The sequence below is a fragment of the Cyprinodon tularosa genome, unplaced genomic scaffold (genome assembly GCF_016077235.1).
Source record: "Cyprinodon tularosa strain WSP-4 unplaced genomic scaffold, ASM1607723v1 ctg461, whole genome shotgun sequence".
Classification (NCBI taxonomy): Eukaryota; Metazoa; Chordata; class Actinopteri; order Cyprinodontiformes; family Cyprinodontidae; genus Cyprinodon; species Cyprinodon tularosa.
The window spans coordinates 619029-636766 of NW_024039187.1; the positions used below are offsets into that span (position 1 = coordinate 619029).

At 41.2% G+C, this 17738-nt stretch overlaps 1 protein-coding gene across 1 annotated transcript in view; it reads left to right on the forward strand.

The window, feature by feature from the left end:
• The first annotated feature begins 14330 nt into the window (after positions 1 to 14330).
• Positions 14331 to 17738, forward strand: part of ptprz1a (protein tyrosine phosphatase receptor type Z1a) — a 132743-nt gene continuing 129335 nt past the window's right edge. The window contains 1 exon segment of the mRNA XM_038301119.1: positions 14331 to 14660. Coding sequence (XP_038157047.1) covers positions 14600 to 14660 — 61 coding nt within the window. The 5' untranslated portion in view covers positions 14331 to 14599.

Sequence of the window (17738 nt, forward strand, 5' to 3'; positions counted from 1 at the left end):
CTTTGATTGCTGTTTTATCTCTTTCCTTTGATTTTTAACTAGTTTTAAACATTCAATCAAACCAAATCTCCCACTGCACATATCTGACAGCAGTGATGGGAGTAACGGCGTTGTAAGTAATGACGTTAACAACGCCGTTACCTTTTTTTTAGTAACGAGTAATCAAAATTATTACTCTTACTGTAACTATAACGCAGTTACCATTGCCGACACCCCCGTTAATGCATGTTACTCAGGTCGCACAATGAAAATTTTTTCATCATAGGACTCGTAAGCGCCTTGTCATGAGAGAGGGAGGATGGAGAGTGAGGAGGACTCCAGCAGCAAAACAGCGTTTTCTAGATGGAAATACCGGTGTTACGTCGAGCTGCGTTTCCCCATCAGATACGGTTTCCTCTGCATCTCCGCACAGCGCAGGCGGCACGATTCACCGCGCAAGCGACAGGAAACACGCATGCTCGCTAAAGGCGCGTAACAGCCGCCCTGTGCTCGCGCCACAGGAGAACGACGGAGAGCGAGAATGATCAAATGTTATATGAAGAAAGGGAGAAATCTGGATGGATGGATGGATGGATGGATGGATGGATGGATGGATGGATAGATAGATAGATAGATAGATAGATAGATAGATAGATAGATAGATAGATAGATAGATAGATAGATAGATAGATAGATAGATAGATAGATAGATAGATAGATAGATAGATAGATAGATAGATAGATAGATAGATAGATAGATAGATAGATAGATAGATAGATAGATAGATGTTGCAGTATCTATAACAACCCAAACACACAGGATTTCAGACTTAGACATCCCCAGTTATTAATTTCATACACTCACCAGATCTGAACGCCCTGTTAAAAAACTTCACACCCATGAATAGAGTTAATGCAGCCTGATGATATTTACACTGCATCAGATGCCATTACCCCCATGTTATGCAGGGGAAACACTATCTGACAGGGTTTATAGCCCCGTCAGATAGCGTTCCCCCCTGATGTCATTTACGTTGAGTTTCAATAAATGCAAAACTCTCTGCAGGTTCTTGTCTTTGTCGTCCGCTCTATTCAGCTGGCTTTGGAAACATATCTATCAAAATTTAGCTCTATGTTTCCTGCTGAGGTCTGAGCACCAAAGACAAAGTAATTGTATCAATTAAAATATCCTAATTGTCTTTTCTTTTCTTGTGAGTTTTTCAGATTGAACCATATGTTTTTCATGGGAGCTCCTACAGTAAAGCATTCACTAAAATTCAAGTTTTATAGCCAACAGCGCTCCGATATGTACCTGAAAAAATAATGTAATAAATCTGAAATTAATCTAATACTGTGGTCAAAATGTATGCAGTGTTGCTTTAAGCAAATCACAATCATAGAGATCTGTTATCTATTCAGTATCAGAATGAAAAATGCTTTATTGCCAAGAAGTGGTTTAAACATTTCTTTTAATAAAATCTCTTTGAAGTGCTACAAAGACAAGCAGACGTGCAGTTATTAATCCGGAAATATAAAAATGTAGATCAAAGAGACGGTTATTTTCCATTGTAAATTTAGATTAAATATACATTTAAACATGTGCTGTGATGTTCAGTTTTTTTTTTTTTTTTTGTTTTGTTTGTTGTTTGTTTTTTACAGCAATGGAAAAATTGTAAGTAGATCACCCTGGCCTTGTTTGTAAGACTAGTAGCAGATAGAAGGAATTGTGGCTGAATTTAATAAAAAGTATAGAATTTTTCACTGCTGCATTTTCTTTTCCCTATTATATTTTAAACATATTCTAATCATTTGCCTGTTGTATTTAGGAGGATGTTCCTGAGGTTGGTCATGGAGCTGTATATTGATTGAAAGCTGCACACACTTTGGAACATCTGCTGACCTGTTCATCTTTTGAGCTTCTCTGTAGGAACTGCAGTCAGTCTGTCAGGGAAAAAATGCATTGCAGCTTGGAGAGTTGGATATGGAAGGCTAGAGCAGCATCATACTCGACTTATTATTTTTTTTCCTTTCCCTTCTCAATATGATGACATAACTATGTCGTTATCACAGTTTAAACATTAATTGTTTTCTCAAGATAATTATGACATTATGACGAAAATGTTATCGATTTCGTGAGATAACGAGAAGATTAACCTGTCTGAGTAATGAAGGAGGCTGGCCAACAGCCATGGATTCCCAGTCCATCCATGCCCATAGCTGTGCAGTCGCGGTGCCGGGTGTGCATGCACAAAAAATCAGTTTTTTAGTTTCCTTTCTCTTTTCACTCATTGTCAGGTGGTGCTGGATGATTGGATGGAATACAGTAGAAACAGATCTGACAGTTTTTTTAATGAAAATATTTAATCTGGACTCATTTTGGGGTTAATCTAACGTTGTCTTGTCACCTCAAAGTCAAAAACAGGATTATTTACAGAATTGACAGACTTCTACTTATGAATCCTCTCCCGTTGTTGTGGTATTGAAGGATGTAATCAGTTTTAACACACACCAATTATCTGGTTATTACGAGAAAACAGCCTCATTATCTTTAGATAATGAGAAAATTTACTTGTTTTCTCAAGAATACCACTGTGAAAAAGTGTCAGAGGGAAACGACCGCTCTGGGCTTCTTTAGTCGGACACAAGTGGTGTGACCAAGCCTATTATGAAAAAATCAGCTTGTGTTTATTTTATATATAAATGTCTTTTTTTTACAAAGATACTGAGAAAATCCTGATTGTTGTTGTTCTTTTTTGTTTTTTTATTTACTTTATTCTGATTTTCTTTTCAAAATGAACAGAAAAGATCAATTCCAAATAACTCAAAATACAAACAGAGTAGAAAAAATTTACTGAGGCCCATTAATTCATGAACTGAAATATTGAGGTCATGTTACACAAAAACAGACCAAACATCATTATTCTAACCCCCATCACACCCGTCCAGAGGTTGTAGGCCAGGCTGTGGAACTGGAAGCAATCATCTGGCAGGTCCAAAGCCCTGCAGGAGCTTTATCAATCACATATGGATTGTTCGGTCACATCAGGGAGCGTTGACTGAATTGGACGAGATGAGGCTCAGTTTGTAGTTCAGCCTGATCACTTTGGTGGGTCTCATCGTCCTGGTAAAAACAAATACGTTCAACACCTCTGGCGGTTTTAAACCAGCTCAAACTGGAAACTCAACAGTTCATTTAGTGAATGTACCAGTTTCTTGGTCCTGCATGTTGTTATGAACCTCTCAGTTTTTTGTCTACAAATGTTTCTATGGCAATTTCTCATTGAATACTAGGAAGGCTAAACCTCTTCTGTAGATTTTGTCAAATATTTGGTGGAATATGCAATTTTTTTCTCCAATATATTTTATAGAATTTTCTCTTTTTTGATACAACAAAACTTACAGACAACAAACTTAACCTTTTAAGATGTGCTTATACACACTTAAATTCCCTCATGTATTCACCATTTAAACCTGCATTTGTCTAGTGTCAAAAATATACAAAGCCCTTTAGATTAAGGCAGATACTTAAAAAAACTGAAGTCAAGACATCCATTCAAAACTCCCATAAATAAGCTCCACTTTCAGTTCATATAATCCCCATATATATGGCTCCCATAGACTCTCATGTCCCGGTGTTTGCCCTTTGCAATGTCCTGTCTGAGTGAGCTTGCAACTTCTTTCCTCCAGAGTCCGATGGGGGGGGGGGCTTGCATGCTCCTCCAGCATAGTGCAATAGATCTACTGGTTTGAAGAAGTCCGTAGTCTATAAATGTAGTTGTCTTCCGCGATTGTTTAAATTCTATTGGATATATTCCTAGAACACAGATTGTAAACTCTAATGGGACTTTCACTTTAAGCAATTCAGACAGACATCTAATTATAATAATAGGACATTCCCACAAACAATGGAGAAGAGTTCCTTTTTCAGATAAACATTTAGTGCAAGTGTCTGGAATATCACCGGACATATGATGAAGCCTAACTCACGTTATATAGGTTCAGGAATATGCATTGTTAAACTTAATAAATGTAATCATTAAACTTTGTTAAATATGCATAATTTGCAGGGATTTCTCATAGAAATCCCTGCTGAGGTTTGAGCCACTATGCATTAAGGCAACCAGTGAGAAAGTAGAGCCCTGAAGGGATAACACTCAAAGATCTGTCATTTTCACTGAGGCTAAAGCCAAGCATGCACTGTGCAATATTTTCATCTCTGTACTCAGCTATAGCTCAGACTGCAAGTTGAAACATTTAAAAGTTCACAAATGTTCTTATGGCCTGATGCTCTGATGCAATCTACCTGCTCACACTGTACATCCAGATTCCACCGAGAGATGGCGCTGGCAAGACTTGTTAGTCTTGAAGAAGAGGAAGAAGTTTTCCATTGTTTTTACATGTGCCGTGCGCAAGGTTGTGGTAAATCAGCTCGTAGCTGTGCTTCAACAGCCCACTGCAAAAATGATCCAGAAATAAGTAATAATGTCCTAAATTAAGTGTATTTAGCCTTAATTTGAGCAAGTATTTAATATTATTTGCCAATGGAATGAGTATATTTACTCTTAAAATAAGATAATTAGATAATATGCACTTAAAATAAGACAATATAATATTTTTTTCTTATTTTAAATGAAAATTGTCTCGTCTCAATTAGCACCTCAGTTCAAGAAAAAATGCATTTATTTTTAGAAAAAAATAACTAATTTAGATTTTTTGCAATGCAGGATTTACCCACCAACACCTAAGGAGGGCTGACTGAATTTCCATCATGTTTGATTTAATCCTGACCTTATGATTGCTGATTGGGAGGATGCCGCTAGAGGCTGATCGCCCCTCATTACCCCCTGTATACTACACAGACAGGATCCACCATGAGGCTGAACTGTCACACATCTGGAGAATCGCCACAAAAACGGCAAAAAAAAAATCATACAGTGTACCGGTTTAAACCTTTTATGGGGTCTGTGGAGCAGGGGCGGTTCATCAAGGTGAATACTCAATGCTGATTGGCAGAGCACGCTAAAAGATTTGACTGACAGCGGCCAGACAGAAGGGAGGTTTTCCTAACATATTGCACACATTTAACACAAAGAAATACAATACAACTTTCCACACTAAAAATAAAATTATAGATATATAGATATGTAATATAATATATGTATATATATATATATATATATATATATATATATAGATAGATAGATAGATAGATAGATAGATAGATATGTAAATATATAAAATTATATATATATATATATATATATATATATATATATATATATATATATATATATATATATATATATATATATATATATATATATATATATATATTTAAAGGCAAAAGAATGAATAGATGTAAAAATTTTCAATAATTATATAATCTTAGTCCGAATTAAAGAGAGTTTTGGAGGGCAGCAGCCGCCACTTCTAGAGTCAGAAAAAAATATAAATGCATGAATAAAGTGAGCATTTTTAATCAGTATTATCATAAACAAACTGAAACCCTGAAAGGCAATGAAATTATTATTGTGTAAACATAAATCTAAGTCCAAAGAAAGACACGCTTCTAAACAAATAACAGAAATGTAAAGAATCTCCATCCAAAAGGATTAACAACCATAAAAGCCACCAGCTTAGCTGGCTTCCAGCAACAACAGTACAACCTCTACAAGCAACCCTAAACAAAAACCTTACTCCACGACTAATTCAGCCCACAGACTGCTAAGTGGCTCACTGGCAGGGAAAGAAGGTCCTTTTCCAGTATTATGTTCCAGAGTGGAAGCAGCTGTGCCCAGTTACCTGACCTCGACTCAGCATATATGGTGAAGAAGGATGGAGTTCGCTTCAGGGTTTGGTGGTCGCACAGGTCAGTTCGGCTGCCTATGATTTTACTGCTGACAGTCATTATTTTTCATAGTGTCATTTTAACTTACTCTAAGGTTTCATACCATAAAATCCATGAAACGTTAGAATATATTGAAGTAAGAGATCAAATATTCATGGTAGAGTTCTGTTAATGGTGAATGTTGCCAGTTTACAGACACAGAAAATGCTTCACTGGCCTAACTTGCAGAGTATTTATTAAATATAGCTCTAACCCTTTATTAAGAATAAATTATTTTCAATTCAGTTTATTTCTATAGCACCAATTCACATCATGTCATCTCAGGTCACTTTACAGTTCCCCAGATCATCCAGTCAGATTGATTCAAATTTTTCTATTTAAGGTGATTCCATCGACTCATTGCCCCTTCAGCAATCCCTCACACTAAGCATGCTTGTAGCGACAGTGGAGAGGAAAAACTCGCTTTGAACAGGAAGAAACCTCCAGCAGAACCAGGCTCAGTGTGAGCGGCCATCTGCTTAGGCCGACTGGGGTTCAAGGAGACAGAAGCAGACATAGAAAAAGAAGCATAGATACAAAATGCAACTGTCAACCAGCGGCCCCGTCCAGGAAACACACAGCCAGGCAGACGAGCTCCGAGCCAGCTCCCATGTCAGAGGATGAAGAGAGCACATCCAGTTAGTCAGTCAGAGAAACAGGACTACACTGAAAAGCGGCCAAGCTCCAACATCTACAAACAAAGGTGTTGATGGCGGCAGCACAGCTGATATTTCTCTCCAGGATGGAGTCACAGCCAAACAGGAACAGATCGGATGAAGCTACTATGTGAAAAAGCAGAGAGAGCAGAACGTTAGAGATTGAACTAACAGATTCTGCAGAGTGGGAGAATAGAGATAGAATGAAACTGAATGATGAAAAAGGGGTCCCTATGTCCTCCAGCAGTCTAAGCCTATAGCAGCATAACTATAGAGATAGCTCAGGATAACCTGAGCCACTCTAACTATAAGCTTTATCAAAAAGGAAAGTTTTAAGTCTAGCCTTAAAAGTAGACAGGGTGTCTGCCTCATGGACTAAAACTGGTCGTTGGTTCCACAGGAGAGGAGCCTGATAATATTAAGTCTCAGCCATCTTACCACTTTACCCAATGATAGTTTATATGTGAGGAAAGGGGCTTGCTTCTAAAGGCTGAGACAGTGTTACCAGTCTTATTAAAAATAAATTATTGCCTTCAGGTTTTATCCACCTGTACTTTTACCACCTGTACTTTTAACAGTTTTTAAAAAATATATTAATAAATGTATGTAGTTTGAATTAAACAGCATCATCAAAACATTACATCATCACATCATACACATTTGTAGATGAGGGATGAGGAGACATCAATGGCTCCAGCCTTATCAAAACATTACAGAGTGTGTTAAGAAAGTGTGTTCACTCATTCCACTCTCAAACCTCTGTTATATTCATTCTAATAAGATAAACTACTTCAGAAAACATTAGTTCTGACAGGCCAACAGGCAGGTAATATTAGAGATTAACAGACTGACACATCATTAATAATAATATTCCTAACATGATAATCTAGATTAATATACTGTAGCTGTAACAAGGAATTAACAAAAGGCGTGAAAGTGGCTTCTTGGGTTTGGCGGCGTCTTGGCTGTTGCGTGGCGGTGTTTACCTTACTGTAGCCAGCATGAGCCCTAAGAAGAATCCAGCCTTGGAGGATTTAAAGGAGATAAGGAAACCGTTGGACTTCCTTTCAGGAGAAACCTCGGCCTTCCGACTCAAGCAAAAATGTCCATTTTGGTTGAAGAGGTGAAGGCTTGGCGACTGCTGAATGAGAAAAGGACCAGATGATTGCAGCTTTGGAAGACTGAATGGCTGACTTGGAACAGTAGACCAGAATGAATGATGTGATCATCACCGGACTGTGTGTCTAGTAGGGGTGTAAATCACATCCATCATGGCGATTCGATTCAGTATCGATTTCCTGACCCAACGATTCGATTATTTTCGATACTTAAGAATACACCACGATACGATTCGATTAATCGATTAATTGGTTAATTTTTTTTTTTATTATTATTATTTTTTTTTTTACACCTTACAGGCTAAACAAAGTTTCAAGTTTGAAATAAATCAACGAAAGCTGTAATATCATTATGCATTTTCTTTATAAACAACAGCAAATAACAGAAGTAGAAAAGTTGCATCAAAAAATACTGCAAAAATACTGCACAATATCAGTGTAATGAGTTCAATGCAATACCTCGGCTCCAAAGAAACTGTCCAACATATTTTTTTAGAATGTAATAAATATACTCAGGAAAGAGAGATGTTGTGTAGAGAGTTAGACAGGAATAAAAATAAACTAGATATAAGGGAATTGTTTCAAAGGTCATCTGGGGATGTAGTTTTTGGTAGTATTTTTAATTTTCTAAGAAGAACGGGTATATTAGGGAGAATATAATAGTTTGTCTGGTCCATACTCCATTCTGGAAGGTGGCGGTAATGCACCTATAAGTTGTTTGCCAACCGCCATTAAAAAAAAGAAGAAGAAGAAGGTTCCAGAGTGTTGCGTCACCGCCCCCTCCACAGACGCTCCGCTGCTCCTCTCCCAGATTGTAGCTGACCGCAAACAGTGCACCAGACAGGAGGCCGGCTTGTTTTGTTTTTATGACCGAAAATGCGGAAAACAACTCGTGAAGTTTGACCCGCTAGAAGAGCGAGGTGCGCGAGAACGCTGGGAGCCTTTTTCCAGCTGAATCTCCGCTCTTTTTTCCCCATTGTCCCTCCGTCGTCGGACTAAACTCGCCCCCACTTCCTCATCGCCTCGGCCGTATCTAGACCCACAGCGTGTAGCTCAGACCACGCTTCAATACTGAGCATAATTTAAAAATGTCTGTGTAAAGCTTGCTGCAACAAACTGCTGTAAGAGTATAACCAGGAAGCGAGGTAGGAGGGCAAAATAGGTTTAGCGGCACCGCAGCACGGGAGGAAGAATTACGCCCAGGAGCAAATGGATAAAAAAAGACCGGAGGGAAAAAAAAAAACATGAATCGTTACTCTTGCGGACGTGTCGATGCATCGGATCGTCGGCTTTTGGATTGATGCATCGATACAAAACGATTATTATTTACACCCCTAGTGTCTAGCCCCGCTCTTAAGCCGGCGCGGTGACAGGGCCCTGTCCGGCTGGTGGCCTCGTTCTTCTTGTTGAAGGGGATGAAGCTGGACTGTGACCCAGTGAAGTGTGCCACCTGCTCCAGAGAAGAGGGAACAATGACAGACCGATGATTATCATGAGGTTCAGTAACAGGAAACAAAAAACTGCTCTGCTGATACAGGGCAGGTTGCTAAAGGGGTCAGAAGTGTTCATTAACGAGCACCTGACCAAGAAGAATGCCGACATGACGAGGAAGTCCCAGCCAGATAGATAGATAGATAGATAGATAGATAGATAGATAGATAGATGGCAACAGCCATGTCTCCCTCCGCGGCGGAGGGAGACATGGCTGTTGTTGGGCTCGCTGTCTGAATGACGGCGCGCACTGATACGAACAGAGAGAAAATAGGACCAATTGATAATGACGTGTGACTTTTTCAACTACAACGTTTTTGGGATGCGAAAATATCACTCTTTTGAACACATAATGTTTTGGGAAGAGAAAAGTTTTATTTCGCTGTACCTAAAAACCTGCAGGACTACTTTCGGCTTGACCAAAACTGGACGATAACTCTGCTCACAGGACGCTGCCAGGGGTAAGTCAGTGTGATTGCATGCCGCTGGTGATGGGGATGCCATACAGATTCATGTCAAAAATACCGAACTATCCCTTTAAAGGAATAGTACACCCAAAACATGATTAGCCTTCATTTTCTACTCACCCCCATGCTGAACAACACCCTGGAGTACTTTTTTGATATCTCAAATGCATCTGGAGATCTGGGAGGCTTCTTGCTGTCTGCTGACATTCAAATAATGGAGGTGCCCAGCGCCCGAGGCAGAAAGGTCCATAAAAGTCCACAAAAAACGTTTCAATATTCCTCCATACTGCTCGTCCAATGTATTCCAAGTTTCCTGAGTGGGTAGCATCCAGAATTTACTCGAAACGAAGTCATTTAGAATGTTTTTAGAGCATAAACAGTAGTGTATAGGATTTTTCCTGAAAGCGCGCACATGCGCGATCACGACGCTACGGAAGACGGCAGACTTCCGTGTACTATTCCTTTAAAGTCAGGACATGGAAGACAACGTGGATCCAGATAACAACTTCTTCTATGACAGGCCAATAGCGTTATTGGAATCCAGGACAAGACCTTATTACCTTTGTAACATTAAAAAATATGGATATTCTGATGGCAAAAATGAATGTCAACGTAATACCAAAAAACTCCAACTTGTCCGAATATATTAAGAAAAATAACATAAGTTCTTCTATAAGAAATTAATTCAAAAACAATTTTTTTGTGCAACATAACCTTAGAGGCATTAATGCTGATACTGACACTTAAATTTTATACTTTATAAACCTAAATATAATTGTTTACTAGTCTTAATAACTTTTTAACTTTACTTTTTAACTTTTCAATTAGCTTTTTACCTTTTTTCTTGACTTGTTAGCTAGTTAGACCGGGCATTCAAACCTAGTCATCAACTCCTGAGCTGATCCGAACCCGACCCGGTGACGGTGTGCTTCCCCCAGACGGGCCCTCCGGTGTCCAGACTACCGTCACCAGGTAGGGTTCGGTCGCTCCTTCCCCCGGCTGGCTTCCTGCCCCCATCTTCCGGGGTTCCCGGACCAGCCCCGGAGCTGACAGATCGGATCTGCTGCACTGTAATCGACCAAAATCCTGAATGATTTTGAAATTTTTTAGGTATGAAAAGTAGGACATGTCCAGGAAAAAGAGGATGCCTGGTCACCCTACCATGCATTCAGCCTCCATAATGAGGAAATTTCAGCCATTCATAAAAATCCTACCTTCCCTACCGTGACACACGATTTCCAGCGATGATCTTCTTAGCACTCTGATTAACCTAAACGTCTGTCGTTGTTTTCTGCGCCTGGAACCCCTGATTAGACTATTGTTTGTTGTACCCACTTCCCAAAAGCCGACTCTGTCTAGTAAATTCACCAAAGGCTGCCTTCTTTGTCTGACTCTCTGCATGTTACTAGTGACGCCATGGTGGTTTGCTTGTTTACCATCGGTTTGCTTGTGGAACCGTACTAATGCGGTATGTAAACGGTTGTAAGGAACCAAGCTCGGCAGTTGGCACAGATCGTTTTTCACTCAGGTCTTCTGGTTCCAGCCTCCTCTGTCCACCCAGAACTAATCATGTCTTTTATGAGTTTAGGAAGCCTCTGCCTTTCTGCAGGCGTTTCTTGGTCCCTCCTGTGGCTGCATGGTTAGTTTGACGCTTCATGAAAATGTGGACCAGCTTAGAGGGGTAAAATGGCTCAGTTAGTTTGGCTTTTTTTGACAAATATTTGTAGTTTTCAAGAATTACTTTTCTGTTTGACATGAGTATATATACAGTATATGTCAGAATATTGATTGGAAAGCCCCAGCGTGTATGACTAGCTTTTCAGGGTTTAGCTGCAACATTGAGAGCTTATATGGCTTTAAAGAAAAAATCTGGTAATACATAAATATGCAATTATTACATATTCTTCAATAAATGATCAGTGTTTTTAATTGAGAGTAATTTTCACGTGAATGCGCTTTACTGGAGGCATCCATGTTTGTCAAAGAACACTACTGCCACCTACTGGTTTGTGACGTCACGGTGCGGTATCGGCTGTTGATCAAGTCCCAGTGCTGTATCTGGTGTTTGTTACAACGCGCTATTATCCAAGTCATCTTGAAAACATTCTTCTTCCAAATGTTGGCTACATATTACGTGTTTTTTCTCTGGCCAGAAGTTCGATGGCAAATCCTCCCTCTTCAAGTTGGCAATCCAACGACCAACCCGTCCGTGGAGGATCAGGAATCAGAAAGGGGAAATGACTCACTTTTCACTTTTACCCGATGTATTCTAACATCCAGCTGCCATGCACGTGGGCATTGTCAGTTTCACTATAGCTCTGGTGAATTTCAATGGTGAAGTCCTCTGGAACTCTTCAATAATTGTTGCTGATTGCAGATGTGTCTAGTAGTTCCCATTGATTTTGCTTGTAAAGCGGGGAGAATGGCGCTAGGCTTACCGCACCGTGACGTCACTGCTGGAAGATGGCAGGAGGGAGGGGTTACTATATTTGGGCAAAACTGGCCGCTCCCAGACTCAGTGATCATGGCAAAAATTATTTTTCTTTTTTTAACAATTATTATACGTATGTTTTTATTATTTTACTGATTAACACTAAATTAATTAAATCCCCATGAACGTATTTGTCATGATAGGCTTAAGAGACTTAACCCACATGCAGAACACCACATGACGCTGAGTAAAAGTTTAACAGAGTTTATTGAAGGAGCACACACACAGAGTAATATGGACTGGTTCTGGTACAGGTCCGAGACTGGAATCACTGATATCTGCAGAGATGGATAGTTTGATTAGCCAGGCAGCTTCGATGGTTTGTCAAGTGTGTCTATTCAGAATGCACCTTGATGAGGTTCTGGCTGATCCCTTTGAGAGGGGGAACCGGTTGGGTCCAGAGACAGTAGATTCAGCAGAGAGCTCAGCAGCAGCAGTGTCTAGCTTCTGGCTTGTGAGTTTCAGATCTTGGCTTGGTTTCCTAGCTCTTCCTTGAGAGCTGGTGGAGGAATCCAGACTGATATCTTCAGGTTTGGCTTCCTTGGGCAGGCAGGCAGGTTTCCAGGCACAGCTCATCCAGAGCTTCAGACTTCAGTCGGGTTCTCTGTGAGCAAAGAAGACAGAGGCAGGTTAGAATCTAGTTTCTCTTCTAGAGTCAACTAAGATTCACTAAGATAAACAGAGGCTCAGGTTCGCTAACCAAACTTGGTCAACACTGCGGCGTTGAAGGAAGGTCTGACTGCTGCTTATGTAGAAGGTCTCCTGATGGGCTGATGGTCCTTAGGTGTGCTGGAGGCTCCAGCCCAGGAGACCCACAGCGCTCTCTGCTGGAGACAAGTGGTAGATCTCCAGATCCCAACAGTATTAGCTTTAGGTATAAATAATGATCCATTGATTATTCCTCGCTGACAGGATTCTTCCTTTAATTCGGTATGGTAGACATGACCATGTCTAGTTTAAAATCAGGCATATTTAGATTTGTCAGACCTAAACTACACTGAACATGATTTGTTGGGCTTAGACTGCTGGAGGACATAGGGACCCCTTTTTCATCATTCTGCTTCATTCTATCTCTATTCTCCCAATCTGCAGAATCTGTTAGTTCAATCTCTAACGTTCTGCTCTCTCTGCTTTTTCTCATAGTAGCTTAACCTGGTCTGTTCCTGTTTGGCTGTGACTCCATCCTGGAGAGAAATATCAGCTGTGCTGCTGCCATCAACACCTTTGTTTCTAGATGTTGGAGCTTGGCCTGTTTTCCAGTGTAGTCCTGTTTCTCTGACTGTGACTAACTGGATGTGCTCTCTTCATCCTCTGACATGGGAGCTGGCTTGGAGCTTGTCTGCCTAGCTGTGTGTGTTTCCTGGACGGGACCGCCTGTGGAGCTGGTTGACAGTTGCCTTTTGTATCTATGCTTCTTTTTCTATGTCTGCTTCTGTCTCCTTGAACCCCAGTCGGCCTCAGCAGATGGCCGCTCACACTGAGCCTGGTTCTGCTGGAGGTTTCTTCCTGTTCAAAGGGAGTTTTTCCTCTCCACTGTCGCTACAAGCATGCTTAGTATGAGGGATTGCTGAAGAGTCAATAAGTTGATGCAATCAGCTGGTTTTCCTTAGATAGAAAACTTTTAATCAATCTGACTGGATGATCTGGTGAACTGTAAGGTGACCTGAGATGACATGATGTGAATTGGCGCTATAGAAATAAACTGAATAGAATTGAGACTAAAGTGGCTGGTATGTTTTGGGTAAAAAAAAAACGAAAAAGCATCAAGCTGAAAAATAGTTTGTTCTTTGTATTTTAAAGCTATTTTTTAGTGACAGGATAGAATAATTCATGAAATAAAATTATCAAACTCAACTTATTGTACTGATGGTTCTGAAACTGTTCTCCATGAGCAGAAGATGGATCCATTCCAATACAGCTGAGAAACTTCACATAAACTCTCTTCTTTATTTTTATTTTCTTTCATCCATATTTACTTTGTGGTGAACCTTTCCGTTTCCCTATAGAGGAAGGAGGGCTCTCCATTCAGCTGCAAGTTCAAACTTTTTTATTTTCTATTTTCCAGAGCAGACTTTGGTTTCTTTCAGCCCCCTTCTATCCTCTCTTCCTCTGTCCCCATCCTTGTCTTCTGTTTCCTTGGCCCCTCTGTCCCTCCTCTTTATTTGCTTTCCCATTGTTTTGGTCTTTATTTCCCCCCATTAGCTATCAGCTAAGCTGTGCATTATAAGTGTGAGAAGCGCAGCTCGGGCTCGTTGTGTGAAAGAAATGGAGCCGGCGTGACCTCGAACTGTGGGCGGTGCAGCGCTTCAGTCTGGCGGCTTCTTCAGGCAGAGCGGAGGGAGGACAGCGCGCGCACACACTCTCTATATCACACACACACACACACGCAGCCAAACAAGGAGCCGTAGTAGGATGAGCATGGAGGAGCAGTGAGGAGCTGGGACGGACCGGGACCTGTTCCCCACTTCATCTGAATTACTTCTCCGAGCTACGCGCGCGCTTCCCGCAACATGGAGACTAAAGGCTGCGGGCTGCTTCTGGCTGCGCACTTTATCCTCATCTGCCACCAAGGTAAGAAAAGCTGCGGGGTGTTTGTTCCGCTCTAGGCTGCGGCGTTTACAGCTGTAGGTTACTTTAGGAGAAAACCAGCTGGCCAACTGTGCGCAGCAGCTCCAGGTGCGCAGCTTGGAGAGACGCAGCTTGGAGAGATCTCTGGGTTCAAGTTTGGCCACATTGACCGGAGTCAGTCGGTGTTGCTGAGGCTCCGTCCGCCTCTCTGTGGGTTCTGGGATGTGTCCCGTGTTTTAGGAGACTCGCTGCGATGCTTCAGTTAGATGAGAAATGAAAACATTGAGGAGCAGAAGGTCTCCTATCAGCTCCGAAGCGAAGCTGTCAAGCCTGAAGGAGTGCTTTGGTTCAGTAAGACTGTCAGATGCTCCTAATCTGTCCGAACCAACAGCCATAATCCCTCAGTGCTTCACAGAAACACCTACTCTCACTGCGCATGAAGGGGCTTCCTTCTGCAGGTCAAAGGTCAAAAGGTTTCTATAAAATGAAGAAATCAGGCTGATTTACTTTAATTACTTCACTTTCATCTGCTCAATGCAGCAGTGGGTTGCACTGCTGCCCTGCAGACGAAAGGTTTTAGGTTCGATTCCCGGCCTGGGGTTTTTCTGCATGGAGTTTGCATGTTCTCCCTGAGCATGCGTGGTTCTCTCCGGGTACTCCTGCTTCCTCCCACAGTCCAAAAACATGAATGTCAGTTTAATTGGCTTCTCTAAATTATCCTTAGGTGTGAGTGTGTGCGTGAATGGTTGTTTGTCTGTGTTGCCCTGCGATGGACTGGCGACCTGTCCAGGGTGGACCCGCCTCTTACACATAGACAGCTGGAGATAGGCACCAGCACCCCTCGTCACCCCAGCAGGTATAAAGCGCGATGGAAATTACTCCACTTTCATCTGAGGATCAGTTCAATTTAAATATTTCACTCTGCTTGAAATGTTAAAAGATAACACAACAGCTGATTGTTGGAGTTTACCTTCAGTTTCACAGACTCTGAAAATGAAAACTTAAGGGGAAATTTTTAAAGAGGTTCCTGTTCAGACTGAAGCTGCAACAGTTATGCTACGTTAACACCTGAAGCAGCAGAAGCAGCAGGTTTAAATACAAAGTCAATGGTTGACGCGCATCAAGGCGCAGCAAAAGGTCCCGCAACATATTTAGAGCAAGAGCAGCAGCAACTCATGTGCTTCTGAGGCGCTTCAGAAGCAGCTGGAGTTGAAAACTTGAACTTTAGCTGCTGGACCAATCAGAGAAGCTGATCTGGGAGCTGGCAGGGAGTCAGACACAGCACTGCTGATTGCAGAGCGCTATGATCACTCCTCTGAAACAGTTTATTAACGCCTAAATTAACTTAAAATGCTGAAACCTGCCGGCAGAATATGTTTGCTTTTCTTATCCTGCTGCCTGCAGTTTGTAGCACAGACCTGAAAAACGCTAACATCTACTTCCAGCCGCCATCAACAGTAGGGGAAAACCCCCAAGAGGTGAGCGGGCCTGAGGCAGCTGCTGCTGGGGATTCCCAGTGACAGCGCACCGCCGGTATGTGGGGGTCTGAGCGGCTCCCACAGAGAAATAATCTTTGAAGGCAGGATGGTAATCTGGATGAACTGACTGCACAGACCATGTTTTCAGGAGGACTTTCTCACTTCAACATAGATTTAAACTACTTTTTACCCGCTGATCACAGCAAATATAGCTGCCATTACACGCGTGTCTTTGCTGCTCCTGCTCCAGTCTGTACGTAGCATAGACCTTGTTCCAGTTCAATGTTTATTAACCAGCAGGGTGTGCTTACTAACATGATATTATTCATGTTTTTTTTGTTGTTATTTGTATTAGAGCAAAATTGTAATATATTTCTTTTAAACACTGTTTATCACTGTGTGATTAAATAAAGATCTGCAGATTTTTAGTGCAGTTTTGAGTGAGGGTGATGTCCAAGGCAGCCATAGTGGACCTTTTGGGTTGAGGTTGCAACAAACTCCCTCCTGGCCTGATTCTGACTTCACATTACCTTTTTGTTATTTTTACCAATTTAAATGAAGACCAGAACTAAATTGGTTTGATTTATATATTTATTTGGACTTTGTTTATTTCTCACCAATTATCACCTGCAGCAGCTGACGCCAATCAGAAGGACGCTTCTGATTGGCGGTCTCTGCTGTTGGTGTTAAAGGTGGAACTAATAGTACCAAATCATAGTGTAGACCACTGTTGATCGAAGGAATCGGTGCATATTAAAATGTATCCCTAGATAGACTGCATCCTCTGCAGACCTTTTTGGCCCAGTAAGCAAACTACAGGGGGTCAGAATGGGGCCTGTGATCTCCTTCAGATGCTCCCACATCAGTCACTTAAAAGATTTCATGACCACAGAGGTCAGAGCTGCAGGCCTGCATCGTTTAACCCCTTAATTGTGCGTATCCCTGGAACTGGGATGATGGTGAAGGGTTTGGAAGTCAAAGTGAATATTTCACCATTGCAGTGATTTGTTGAAAAACTGAGTGAAAGTAGAAGCCAGATGGTCTGCTTCCAGGTGGACACCATCTTCCTCAGAAACGGGATCTGAGGGAAATGCAAAGCATTATGTTTGAGTGAGACTTGTGAGGTCGAGGATATTAGTCTGCATGTGTTCCAACAGCAGGGATTTTCACCGCCCTCTGGTAAAGGCTGTTTCAAATGTGACTCACCTGAAGGTTCACTTTGTTTGCATTTAAACCAAAGAAAGTTCTTTTAGCAGCATCCCCTAACCCTGAATCAAATAGCTAAGCTACCATGATAGCATTAGTCAAGCTTTGCTAATTAGCTCATATTGAAGTCAGGTGTGTCAGTTTACAAGATAGATACTATCACAGGTCAGACCAATCACAGGTCAAAACTCCTGAGAAGTGACGCATTTAGAGGGTACATCTAAAGATTTAATGGCTGATTAGATTTTAGTTTTTTTTTTAGCATTTTGAGACTCTTGACTGTTTTTAGCAGCAGTGAATCTCTTGGGCTGTTTTGTCATTATTTTTCTGTGCTGACATCTTGGAAGGTCCTTGATCTGGAGGATCCATCAGTCTAAGCCTATAGCAGCAGAACTAT